A 12434-nucleotide genomic window follows, 5' to 3' on the forward strand; every position below is an offset into this window, starting at 1 on the left:
CAGCCAACCCCTTCTGCAGAGATGTCATCATGGTTTGTACCTAGCTTGGTGGTGCCTCTCTCTGGCTCTGATCCATCCCCCACCCCAACTCCCCTCTTTGCATCTCTGCGAGGTTTCAGTGATGGGGAAGGTCAGACTGAATAGGGACTCTTTCTCTCCATTTTCTAGGGATGGAGACTGAGGCCCCCTGGAGGCAAAGAAGGCTGGTTCTGGGACCTCCAGGAGCTCCTGCCCCTTCCCCTGACTGTCAGATTTGAGGGCCAAGGCTACCAGCCCCAGCGGGCCTGCAGCCCTCCTTGCACTCCCATCTGGGAGTTGGTTTTGCAGGGAACCAGGAAACTGATGCCTGGTTGGCATCAGGGTGGGCCACTTCCCGGTTCTGGTTCTGGCCAGGTTTGCTGCAAATCAGGCCAGCCTGACCTCACCCCTCACCACTGATGCACCTGACGCCGTAAAAACCATGCTGGGCACATTTGGGGAAGAGAGAGAGGGATCAGGGCCTCATCTGGCCCTGCTGTCAGCCTAGCGAAGGGAGGGGCTCGCAGGGTCGGTGGGAAGGCTGAGGGTGTGATCAGTGCACGTTAGCTCGCGTGCGTGCGTGCGTGTGTGTGTGTGTGTGTGTGTGTGTGTGTGTGTGTGTGTGTGTAGGACAGTCTGGCTGGAACAACACAGCTTCCAACTTGGGTGAAGAGAGGAGTGGACTGAGTGCCTGGGCTGGGCGGGAGGGTTCAGGAAACTCTAAAGGAGGGGAGCGTGGCCCCTGGCTGTGAGGGCCTGAGGCATGTGTGGCACCCGCCGCTGTTCAGTGAAGGCTTTGAGGGAGCTGGTGTATGTGTCACACGCAGGCGCGTGAGCTGTGTGTTGCTGCGCTGGGGTGCACGCCCACACACGGGGACAGGGCGCTGGCCCAGGAAGCCACAGTCTGGGTTCAGGTCCCAGCTCTGTGGCCACTGAGCTCTGACCTCAGGCAACACACACCATCTGGCAGGGAGAGCATGGGGTTTCTTCCTGAGGGCATGTGTGGGCACGTGGGTACTGGAGTTGAGCGGTGTGGGTGAGGGAGGGCCACAGGTGGGGAGGGATGCCTAGCCCAGCGGTGGCGGAGGAGGGGCGCGGGCGCAGGGGAGGGAGCAGCCTGAGGTTGGGGAGAGTAGCGCAGGCCTGGTAAGTGGCTCTAAACAATCCCATCTGCTGTCTGGGCCGGGTGGAATTTCTGATGGTGTCCCGGCTGCCTGCCTGAGGGGGGTGATGGCCCTCGGGCTGCAGCTGCCTCCTGCTGTTGGACGCTGGGCCCCTCCCCAAGCCCCTGCTCCCCAGCCTGGGACCTGCATTGCCCAGCTGCTCTAGGAGGCACTTCTGAGGAGGGCACTCTGTGCGCCTGTGCTCCTGCTGCCCAGCCCGGGGGCCCCTCCCCAGGGGCAGGCCCCTGTCAAACCAGCCCAGCCCCCAGCAGCAGCGGGAGCTCCACGCAGGGGTCCCAGAGCACCCCGGCCTGAGGTCCTGGAGGCCCCTGAGAAGAGCCTTCATGCTGCACACTCTCCCCGCTCAGGGCCGGATTCAAGATCATAACCCCAGGGGCTTCCCTGGAGGCGCAGTGGTTAAGAATCCGCCTGCCAATGCAGGGGACACGGGTTCGAGCCCTGGTCCCGGAAGATCCCACATGCCACAGAGCAACTAAGCCCGTGCGCCACAGCTACTGAAGCCCGCGCACCTAGAGCCCGTGCTCCGCAACAAGAGAAGCAAGCCCCCGCAATGAGAAGCCCGTGCACCACAACAAAGAGTAGCCCCCGCAAAGCCCACGCGCAGCAACAAAGACCCAACGCAGGCAAAAAAAAAAAAGATCATAACCCCAGGCCTGACTCTAGACACAGACAGTTTTACTGACAGCTGCCCCGACTGAGAGAACGTGATCCCTCTCAGGAACCTGTCTGAGGAGATACAGGTGTCCCTGTTCTACACACGAGGAAACGCACTCAGAGATGTTCCACTCACCCAAGCAGCAGTGATCAGGATGGAGGCCGGGGTTAGCCCGGAGCTCAAGCCCATCCTTAACCGCTGTGCTCTTAACCCCAGACACAGCGCAGGTAAAAACCAACTTGTGGTTTCCCCTCCATGGGGAGCTTCCTGGCTAGACCCCGCCCCACTGCGCTGCTCCGATGGGCCCTCCACACCGTGGTCTGGCCTCTGAAACAGCTGTGGCATCAGCCATCACCTTGCCCACCGGGAACCTTTGTGTACCCTGCAACCCTACCAGGAGATAGGCGGGGCCCTGGCCCTGAGGCTGAGGCTCTGGAAGCTCACGTGCGCGAGGCAGGACGGGGGAGGGCTTGCCCAGATAGTCCGGGTAGGAAGGATGGAGTTGGAATTCCATTAGGATTACAAAAGTCTTAAAGCCCTGGAGGCTCTGTGCTTTTAAGGTTTTTTTCTATCATCATTCAGTTTTTTTTTGGTTTGGTTTGATTTGGTTTTTTAAAAGCAGAGAACAGTATAAGACAGAGGTTAAGAAGAGCATGGACTCTGGGGACAGATTGTTTGGATTCACATTTTGGCTTTGTCACTGACTGTGTGACCCTACATAAGTGATTTAAACTCTCTGGGCCTTAGTTTCCTCATCTGTAAAATGACTATGATAGTTGCTTTACTGTGGGGCTTTGATAAGATAATGCATGCCATGTGCTTAGAAAGTGTGTGGCACATAGTATGTGCTCATAGATATTTGCTATGACTATTATTAAAAAGTAATTCATGGCAATTGTAGATAAGATGCATATGCAAAGAGAACATAGAAAATCACTGGCAGAGCTATCATTTTGATATTCTTTATAGGTTATCTGCTAACTTTATAATTTTTAAATTAATGAACATGAATCAAAATTTTAAAGGTACAAAAGGATTTACAAAGAAAAGTTTCCTTGATCTGTCTCTTATTACCTAATTCTCCCCAGTGGACGCCTATATTATCAGTTTCTTATGAATCCTTTCAGAGCCCTTTCCCTCACCCTCTCCATATGTAGACATACACATAACATAATGCACTATAGTATAGAGTCTATACTTACTTTTCTGTGCCTTGCATTGTTCCCCTAAGCAATAGGTCTTGGGCATAGAGACATACAGAGATGCCTCGTTTTTGTTTACCACTGTATAGTGTTCCATTAAATATGTTATATGAATTCCATAGAAGTGGAATTCATGGATCAGTGGGTGGGTGCAAAATGTGTTAGCTAGTGTGGGGTAAGGGGACAGGAGTTGGACTTCGGTTCCCAGGACCCTCCTCTGCTCTGAGCACCCCTCCCTAATCTTGGTTCCTTGGCCTGGACTCCCTGGGCATGCTCAGATACTGAATTATGTGGCATCGCTGACTGACCACCTGTCCCAGGGGCCCAGAGACATGTCCTGTTTCTGCCCAGACTTCAGGGCTCAGCACCAGACCATGCAGGCCCAGCCTGTGGAGGGGCCTTCAGCTTAACTGCCTGAAGGACATGCCTGGGGAGGGGCAGCTGGCCCCTCTTTCCCAAGGAGCTGGACCTGGGCCGCCAAGAGCTCATGCCTGGAGCCAGCCCAGCTTCACTGCGTTGCACCTGAGCTGCCAATGCCCCCTTCTCCCAGTTTGGGCCATTGCACTTGGTCCCAGGTACAAACACATTCCTGCCAGCCCAGAGGGGCTCCCCAAGGCTGCAGCCCCTGGGTGGGGCAGCGGGGAGCAGCTTGCCCTCTGTCAACTGAGGTCTGATCTCCTCCCAGGCGCCTGGGTTGAGTGTCTTGGCCGAGCTGGTAATGCTTGTTGAGGGAGAGAGGGATTGTTGTGGAAATAGTCCCAACCAGTTCAGGTAGAGATGGAAACCAGCTGGTTGCCCAGGCAACTGACAACCTTGGTGGAGTAGAGAAAAGGTATCTGTAAGGAAACTGCCATGGTTCTGTCTTTCCTTCTGGTAGGCTTTGCCTAGACTCCTTCCTCCTCCCTTCTTCCCTGGACATGAGCACCAGGCACCCCCAGCCTCTCCAGGGGCAACTCTGCCCCATTAGGAGTCAATTCAGTTCACAGTTACTGAGTTCTTGCTGTGTGCCTGACTCTGTGCTCAGCTTCGGGAATGCAGAAAGGGGGTCAGGCCTGACGGATTAAGAGTGTCAGATCTGGAGTCAGATCAGTTTGGCCGCTTAGCTGTGTGAGCTTGAACAAATTCCTCGACTCCTCTGTGCCTCATGTTTCTATCTGTAAAGTGGAAAATAGCATTGGTAATATGTACCTCATAGGGCTGTAGAGAGGATGACAAGAGTTATTAACATGCATAAGGCACTTGGAACAGTGGCTGGTACATAAAGAAGCAGGCGATAAGTGTTATCATTATTGCTATTATTACCATCATTCTACCAAGATGAGCCGAACAAATGACATGTTACGCATGCCTGAGGAGCTTCATCTTGGATCTTTTCAACTGGAAGGCAGAGTTGACTTCTCAGCCCTTTTACAGCAGCCAAGCCCAATGTCTGGGCCTCAGGAACAAAGATGAGCAATGGTGTCCTTAGAACTGAAGCTCTGGGGCCAGTCCTTTCATAGGGTAGGGACCTTATTAACTTCCTTTAAAACCCCTTGCCCTAGTCCATACCCAACAGCCCCCATCAGCTATAGACCTGCCCACAGAAGTTGAAGCGAGAGAAAAATTAGGAAAGAAAATATCTTTTTTCGGTTTTTTTCTTCTATAGATTTTTTAAAGATTTTACTGGGGTAGGTGGATTTCTTTTCTGCCCCAGCCTTAGATTGATGGACTAATTGATGGGGGATGGCCCAGAGAGGTAATGTGGCTAACCCGAGGCCACACAGCCAGGCATGGCAGAACTGAGTCTGTCTGCCTCTCCCTCTCTTTCTCCTCCTCTTCTCTTAGGTCCAATAAGGCCTCCTTTTCCCAATGGCCGTGCCCGAGGGTCCTCTCTGCCCTTCCTGACACCCCCTTCCCCGGGAGTGGGCACAGGTGTGGCTGCCCAGCAGCTCCTGGTGCCTCAGGAATGAGGCTGGCTTTGTTGCAGCCCCAGCATCTCTGGCCGTTTGAGTTTCCATTAAGCCGTTTCCGCGCCTTGGTCTGGAGCAGGAGGCTCGGCATTTAAAGGTCACCCGGCTTTTGAAGCTGCAGTGACATTAATAGCTTGGGAAGAAAACAAGACTGTGCAGGGACCAGAGGACAAGGCGCCTCTGTCAGGGCCGCCCCCCGCCCCCCCCCCGTCCCCCGCTGGGTGCTCACGCGCATACACACACACTTACACACTCGGACACACACACACACACAGACCCTGACAGCCTCTCTCTGTCTCTTGTCCCGCCCTCCTTTCTCCCCTTTTGGGGCCTCTCCAGCTCAGAAGCCAAGAAGCTCAGGCAGACTTCCCTGTGCCCTGCCCCCATCGCGTCTGAGGTGACAATTGGACAAGGATGCAGCTGCCCCAGGCCCAGCAGCCTCTCCATTAACACTGCCATTACCCACTTGAGGTTTCCCCAGGACTTAACCATGGTTACACAAGCATCCCAGGGGTCATATGACCTCATTCTGGCCCTGCTGGCTTTTGCAGCCCGGATTCCTAATGAGACAAAATAAGCCTGGGCCTGGTCTTCTCATACGGGAAATGAAAGGGCTGGCAAGCAGGGTGTATCTTGCTTGCCAGTCCTAATCACTTGGTAGTGGCTTGCCCAGAGCGCTGAGTTGAAAAGGTTTCTGAGGCTGTGTGGGTTCCACAGGACAATACCTAGATGGATTAGTGATGTCTGCCAAGGACACAGGATATAAATTAGTGGCGTGTGTGCCTTGTATTTCGCACCTTGGGAATAAATTATTTTGAAACTCTTCCAGTCTTGGATTCTAAGATCCCTGGAGTGGCTGGGTGGCTCCTCTTCCTTTTAGTCAGCCCGAGAGTAGGGGTGGGACTGATTTTTGAGTTCTTGGAGAGAAGCTGATCTGTATGCCCTTTCCTGGGAGCAGGGGCGGCCTGAGACCTGGGACACCACCTAGTGGCCTGGAATGGTAGTGCCATTGGGCTGGGCCCAGATCTTACGCAAGAAGGGACAGCGAGTCCCTCTGCAGTCTGTGATCACAGCAGTTACAGATAGATCACAAGATCCGGTCTGTCCCTGTCCCTGGGAGTTTTCAGAGGAGGGAGCCAGGGGTGTGCAGGGACAGAGCTGGCCTCGGGTAGTCACTCCAGAAGAATGGGGAGGTGGGGGGAGTGCAGAAAAGTCCTGACAATTGGGACCTCTGGCCTCCCAGCCCCATACCTCCTCCTGAGGTCTCCTCTTCTAATCCCCACCTTTTGGGGTTGAGTCCTGGTCCTCCTGGGAGGCAGCAGAGCAGCAATTCAGGTGTTGGAGGGGGTCGACCTCCTGCCCGCTGGAGCTGTCGCTGGCTTGGAAAGAAGACCAGCAGGCCAGCCTTGTGTGCCAGGGAGGAGGCCCTCAGGCCAGGTGGCAGAGGGCTCAGGCACCTTAACCGCGTCACTGAGCAGCCTTGGCCTTGGTCGCTTCGTCTGTGAAGTGGGGTAATAATGCACACCCTGTATAAATGATAGGTTTGTTGTGAGGACTAAATGAGAATGCAGAGAAGACAGGGCTTTGGAAATGAAGAAAGCACCCCGTCCCCACCGTTGATGTGAACCGGAGAAGGAAAAGAGGGGAAGGGAACCCACGGTTGCTGCGCTCCAACTTCTTTCCTTCCCTTCTTTACTTATCCGCCTGATAAGTTACCTTGGAGCAGCTGTTGGACATCCACGTGGAGGCAGCAGGTCGGCTGTGCAAGTGTGGAGTTGAAGGGCGTGTTCCCGGGAGACCTCAGGGCAAGAGACATGTGGGAGCCAATATCTGGCGTGTAGACAGTATTAAAGCCGTGGGACTGGATAAGATCACTCAAGGTTTGAGTATAGCTCAGGAAAAGGGCCAAGAGCTGGGCCGGAGATCGCACCAACCTGTCTCGTTGGGTGCTGCCTATGCTGAGGCACCCGTATAAATTCTATCACAACACCCTTTCCACGTAGGTATGATCCCAACTTTGACAGACGAGGAAGCTGAGGTTCAGAGAAGTGAAATAATTTCTCCAAGTCACACAGCCTTACCAGGCCCAGGCAGAATGGGAATCCGTTCTGGCTCCTGGGCTCTCACATCCCCCATGTGGGCCCTACCTGGCCCTGCAGGAGACTGGCCTAGATGACCTTGGGCAAAGTCGGGAGAATGACTCTCCGACTCTCGGGCAGCTGGCCCACCTCCCTGGGCCAGGCCGGGAGTGACTCAGGCCTTGGCTGTCTACACACGCTTGGAGGGCAGCTTGGCTGTCTGCCGCCCCTGCCAGGCCTGGATTCCTTTCTGGGGAGGCGGAAGGCCTGGCTCCCTGGGACCTGGGGGAGGACAGGTGTGAGGTTTCTGCTTCCCAGTCCCCAAGTTGCTCACAACCTGTGAGTTCAGGAGAGCCTCTTGAGTCTGCCTCCAAGATATCTAATGGGCTCAGCAGGTTAGATTCACTTCCTTTTTCAGAAGTCAGGGGTTATCTATCTCCCTCTGTTTCCCTGCCAGTGCCCAGCAGCCAGGGTTCAGAGAGGCGGAGGAGTGATTTCCCCAAGGTCACAGAGCCAGTTCTGGGGCAGAGCCAACAGACCCCCTCCCTGCCCTCCCTCCGCCAGTGCCGTCTGGGTCACATTTCCTCTGCCGGAATGTCAGCCAGGCTGTGCCGTCTCCTGAGCCTTCCTGAGGTTCCTCTGCTCCTAGCCCTGCAAGCCTGACTTGGCATTTTTGGCTCTTAGGAAATAGGTTCCTAATTCTGGCTTCTCTACACACTGGCTGTGTGACTTTGTACAAGTTACCTAACTTCTCTGAACTGGTTTCCACAGCTATAAAGTGGGGACAATAACATCTGTCTCTGGAGTTGTAAAAAAAAAAGATTAAATGTGAAAGCTCCTGGCACGAGCTCGTACACCTAAGCTGCCTACTTCATATTTTCATGTGTTTTAAATTTTTTTTCATTTGAGCTGTGCCGGTTGTAGAAGGCAGCCTGGCACGGATGACTCTGACCCTGAGGACAGTCCTTCTCCCCGCTCCCAGCCACGCTGGCCAAACCTCAGCCCTGGCCTCAGCCTCTGCACTTGAGCTCAGCGAGAGCTGGGGGAGACGGTCCTCTGAGAAGTGGGGGCCCTCACAGCGGCCCCTCCTGGTGTTAATTGTAGGCAGCCTGGCTTTTGGAGTCTGTGGGTCCTTGCAGAGTCCTATGAAAATGGCCTTTCTCTACACTGAATCCTGTTTCCCATTACTGTTTCTGAGCCACTTTCTCCTCATCCACAGAAACGCTCTCTGATGGAAAAGTCAAGGCTTTACCACTCCCGCTCTCCTGGGCATCTCCTCTGGTCCTGGGTCTCGTCTCTTCATCTGTAATGTGGAGCAGGCTGTAGAGTTGTCGGCCGTTTTCATGTCGCGGCCGACACACAACGTGCTCTTTTTCAAGGCTTTGCACCTGGGGTAAATGGAAGCAGCTGCTGCGGCCCAGCCTCCCCCGGGGCTGTGGGGATCAGTGTGTCCTTCCCGAGGGCTGACAGAATTTCGGGGGTTGATATCCAGACGCTGGGGAAGGATCGCCTAGAATCCCCCGCCCCAGCCACTCCAGGGGCAGCTTGGCTGGCATACCTACTGCCCCTGGCTCTCTGCCGGCCTTGTGGGGCAGTGGCAACAACAGTCACACAGCTAACCACGTTCCAGGCACTGGGCTGAGGGTTATCCTGTTTCATTCTAATGGAAGCCCCATTCGTATAGGTGAGGGATTGGGCACACAGAGGACAGGGGACGGGTACCAGGTCCCACAGCTGGAGCAGCAGAGCACGAGTTGCAGCCTGCGGCTGAATCTTGCCCTACCTACTTCAATGGTAGGAGGGCAAGAAGGTTTCTTGGGGGCTTCCCGACACGCAGGCCTGGAGTCCGAGGGACCTGTAAAGAGGTCTGTTCATGGGGAAAACGTGGACCCCCATCTTCTTCCTCTGTCAGGGGTGGATCAGGTCCTGGCCTCTCTCTCCAGGGGGCTGCCCTTGGCAAAGTGAGAGCCAGGTCCCTCAGTCTCTCTTACGAAATCACTCGAGATGGGAGGGCGAAGGTGGTGAAGGTGGCCAACTCCAGAGGTGTTAGCACAAGGCACGGACCCCCATGTGTGGTGACACCAGGACAGCAGATTGCAGCCCAGGGCACGGCTTCTGGGGCCTCCTGGCCCTGAGGTCCTTGTTAGAAGGCTCAGGGCAAGTTTCCAGAACGCAGGACAAAGGCAGACACCAGGGTGGAGCCCCACTTTGGAGGGTGTTTTGGCAGCATCCTCTGACCTTACAGTGTGTCAGGGCGGGTGGAAGGTGTGGGTGAGGGGAGTTGGGGTGTCTAAAGCCAGCTGTGGGAGGCCACGTCACACTTGCCTCCGCTCCTGTGTTCATCTTCATGACACATTTCTTGGACTGACCCTTTGGGGTCACTCCTCTGTGCTTCCCGTGCACTGGCTTTGGCCTCTCTGAGCTGTGACTCGCTCATCTGGGAAGCGATGGGGTGGAGGAAGTTGTATAATAAATCCTACTTCACCCAGGCATCAGAATACTACTCAGGCATTAAAGACCGTGAAGGAGTTCTCCATGTTCTGACATGAGAAGATGGCTACAATCAATCATTAAGTGGAAAAAAGGAAGTTGCATAGTAGAATTTATGGTCTGATCACATTTCAGTAAAATGAATTCATACATATGGTAGTATGTGCATAGAAAAATGTATCTGCATGTAGATATTCCAGTGTTAAGAGGTTTTCTCTGGGGGTGGGAGGGGATTATAGTTCTGTAACATCAGTGTCCGGAGGCTGCGTGGGGCCCATGTGCTTCTAGTTTCCTGCTCTTGAACACAGCCCGCCTCCCTGGAACTAGGCAGACACCCACCCAGCAAGCCCCAGAGCATGAGCCCCGGACAATTTCCACGTCCCTCGAAGGAGGTGGAGGTTTGAAGGAGATAAGAAGCTCAGCATGGTGGCACTGGAAGGCACTGGGGGAAAGTATGAAGCCCCAGTTTTACCTGTGAGGGGACTAACCTTTAGGGACAGAAGGAATCAGTGGTAGTGACGTGTCTTCTGGCCTCAGGGTGAGGGAGGGTGCTTCCACTGCACCTGCCACACCCTCTGGTCTGGTCTTCCTTTCATCATCAGTTAACTGTGGACATCATGGCAAGGAAGGTCATCATGCTGATTTGCTCACACCAGCTTTTCTCTCTCATCTGTTAAGATGATGACCCCAAGTACTAGAAAAGGACTTAAGAATATCCTTTGCTGGAACAGTCCCTTAAAATAAAGCTGCCACTTTTCTACAATTAGCAAAATTACCGTACATCCTGGGATAAGCATGAGAAAGTCAGAACTTGATGTTTTTAGACACATTCAACTCTCAGTTACCTGCACTAGCAGAAGTGCTACCTTGTAAGTGATTTACAGGCCTGGTTCTGAGTGGGCTGCACTGCGTTCCGTTGCAGATTTACTGGAGCTCTGCACAAGTGGATGCCATGATGGGGCCCTGAGGTGAGGGAGCTAAGGAAAGCAGAGACTGGATGCGGCCGGAGACCAGAGCGGGAGGACATTGCCTATACAGAGCCCCTCCTGCCCCAGTCAAGTCTCTAGGAGTCCTTGGCAGTGTGTGTAGTGGTTGAGACCAGTGGCTCAGGGGCCACAGCGCTGGGTTCGAATCCCCGCCTCCTCCACTTTCTCAGGTCTGTGCCTCTGCGTAAGGGGGATAATAGCACCTACCTCATAGTGGTGTCAGGATGTAAGCCCTTGCTAACCGGTAAAGAGCTGTGGCTGTTTACCGCAGCTGGAGAGAAAGCACAAAGAAGCTGTTCTCCCGTGGGCTTGGCGGGGGTCGCCCGAGTTCGTCGCATTCTGCCCCTGACTCTTGTCTCCCTCGGTTTCAGGTGGGACGGTCCGTGGAGCCGGACCCAGGATGCTCCCGGGGTGTGGATGACCAGCGGCCCAACCCCGCACGGCCCAGGCCCGGATGCCGCGCCCTTGTCTCCGGACCCGGGGACCCCTCCCGTCGCGGGACTGAGCTTCCCGAAGCCGCCGAGCGAGCGGCGACGGCGCAGGGACCCGCGGGAAGGGGCTTGGCGCCGGCGGGAAACATTTTCCCCCAGCGGCTCGGCAAGATGACCAGTCTGTTCCGCCGGAGCGCCGGCGGCGGCGGCGGGGGCGGCGGCGGCTCGGCGGCGGCGCGCGGGGCTGGGGGCAGCGCGGCCGCCTCGCAGGAGCTCAACAACAGCCGGCCCGCCCGCCAGGTGCGCCGCCTCGAGTTCAACCAGGCCATGGACGACTTCAAGACCATGTTCCCCAACATGGATTACGACATCATCGAGTGCGTGCTGCGTGCCAACAGCGGCGCCGTGGACGCCACCATCGACCAGCTGCTGCAGATGAACCTGGAGGCGGGTGGCGGCAGCGTCTACGAGGACAGCTCGGACTCGGAGGACAGCATCCCCCCGGAGGTAGGGGCACGGCCCCGATAATTCCCAGGAGCTCCAACAACTGTTTGAACCTCTTAGAGGACTTGGGTTATACTCCTGTCTGGGTTCTACCTCGCAAGCAGCCTTATTTCTCCTAGGGAAACGTACCCAAGTCAGCCCGTGGCCTTATTTTATGGGCAAAAATCATGCGGTCACTAAACAAACACTGAGCACTACTCCGGGGCTGTGCCAGGTACGGTACTAGACCCGGGGTCAGGGGTCATCAGAATGATGGAGCCTGTTCAAAATGGCCCCCACCCCAACGTCCCGAGCCCCACTCCCGGGCTGGAGCTGTCTGGTCTGTATTTTCTGAACCTCCAGGTACCCGCTGAGGCCAAGTCAGAGTTTCTGTCCTCACAGAGTTCACAGTCCAGGGAGGACTAGAGGCGGGTGTCAGACAATGGCAGCCCGGAGGGGTGAGTGCTAGGATGGGAGGGATGGAAGCAGCAGAGAGGAAGGGATGGCTTCCCAGGGGAAGAGTGAAGAGTGAGGGAAAGGTGTGTGGGTAGAGGGAACAGCTTGTGCAAAGGCTCAGAGGTGAAACAGAGCAGGAGTCGTTAGGGAACTGGCAGCAGGACCCTCTGTCAGGATCCTAGAGTGAGCAGAGACCAGGAGGCCTTGCGGCTGAGAAAAAGCGTGGTGTGTTCTGGAGCGGAGGGACCAGTGGAAGAGAGCTTGCGAGTTCAGTTCCTCTGACCGAGGCGCGAGCGACACCCAAGCAGTTCCCGCCTCTCTCCAGGAAAGTGGCTGAGGGCAAAGGGACAGCCCCACTGCATCAAGGCCCACTCGCTGGGTGTGGCCAGGCCTCCTCGGCCCCTCCAAGAGCTCAGTAGATGTCTGAGCCCCAGCAGGACGTGCAGTGCTGGGTGCAGAAGGGGCGCTCAGAGTCTTTCAGTGAGAGGGTCACTGCCCACCG

The 12434-nt window shown here is 55.5% G+C and overlaps 1 protein-coding gene across 4 annotated transcripts in view; it reads left to right on the plus strand.

The window, feature by feature from the left end:
- Positions 1-12434, plus strand: part of CUEDC1 (CUE domain containing 1) — a 76274-nt gene that overhangs the window by 44702 nt on the left and 19138 nt on the right. For 3 of the 4 annotated variants that reach the window (XM_067020903.1, XM_067020902.1, XM_059047739.2), the window contains one exon: positions 10934-11500. In XM_067020903.1, coding sequence (XP_066877004.1) covers positions 11165-11500 — 336 coding nt within the window. In that variant the 5' untranslated portion in view covers positions 10934-11164. Of the gene's footprint in view, positions 1-8462; positions 8480-10933; positions 11501-12434 lie in introns of those variants that run through there. The other variant, XM_067020904.1, reaches the window with a different exon arrangement.

The sequence above is a fragment of the Kogia breviceps genome, chromosome 19, assembly GCF_026419965.1.
Source record: "Kogia breviceps isolate mKogBre1 chromosome 19, mKogBre1 haplotype 1, whole genome shotgun sequence".
NCBI lineage: Eukaryota > Metazoa > Chordata > Mammalia > Artiodactyla > Physeteridae > Kogia > Kogia breviceps.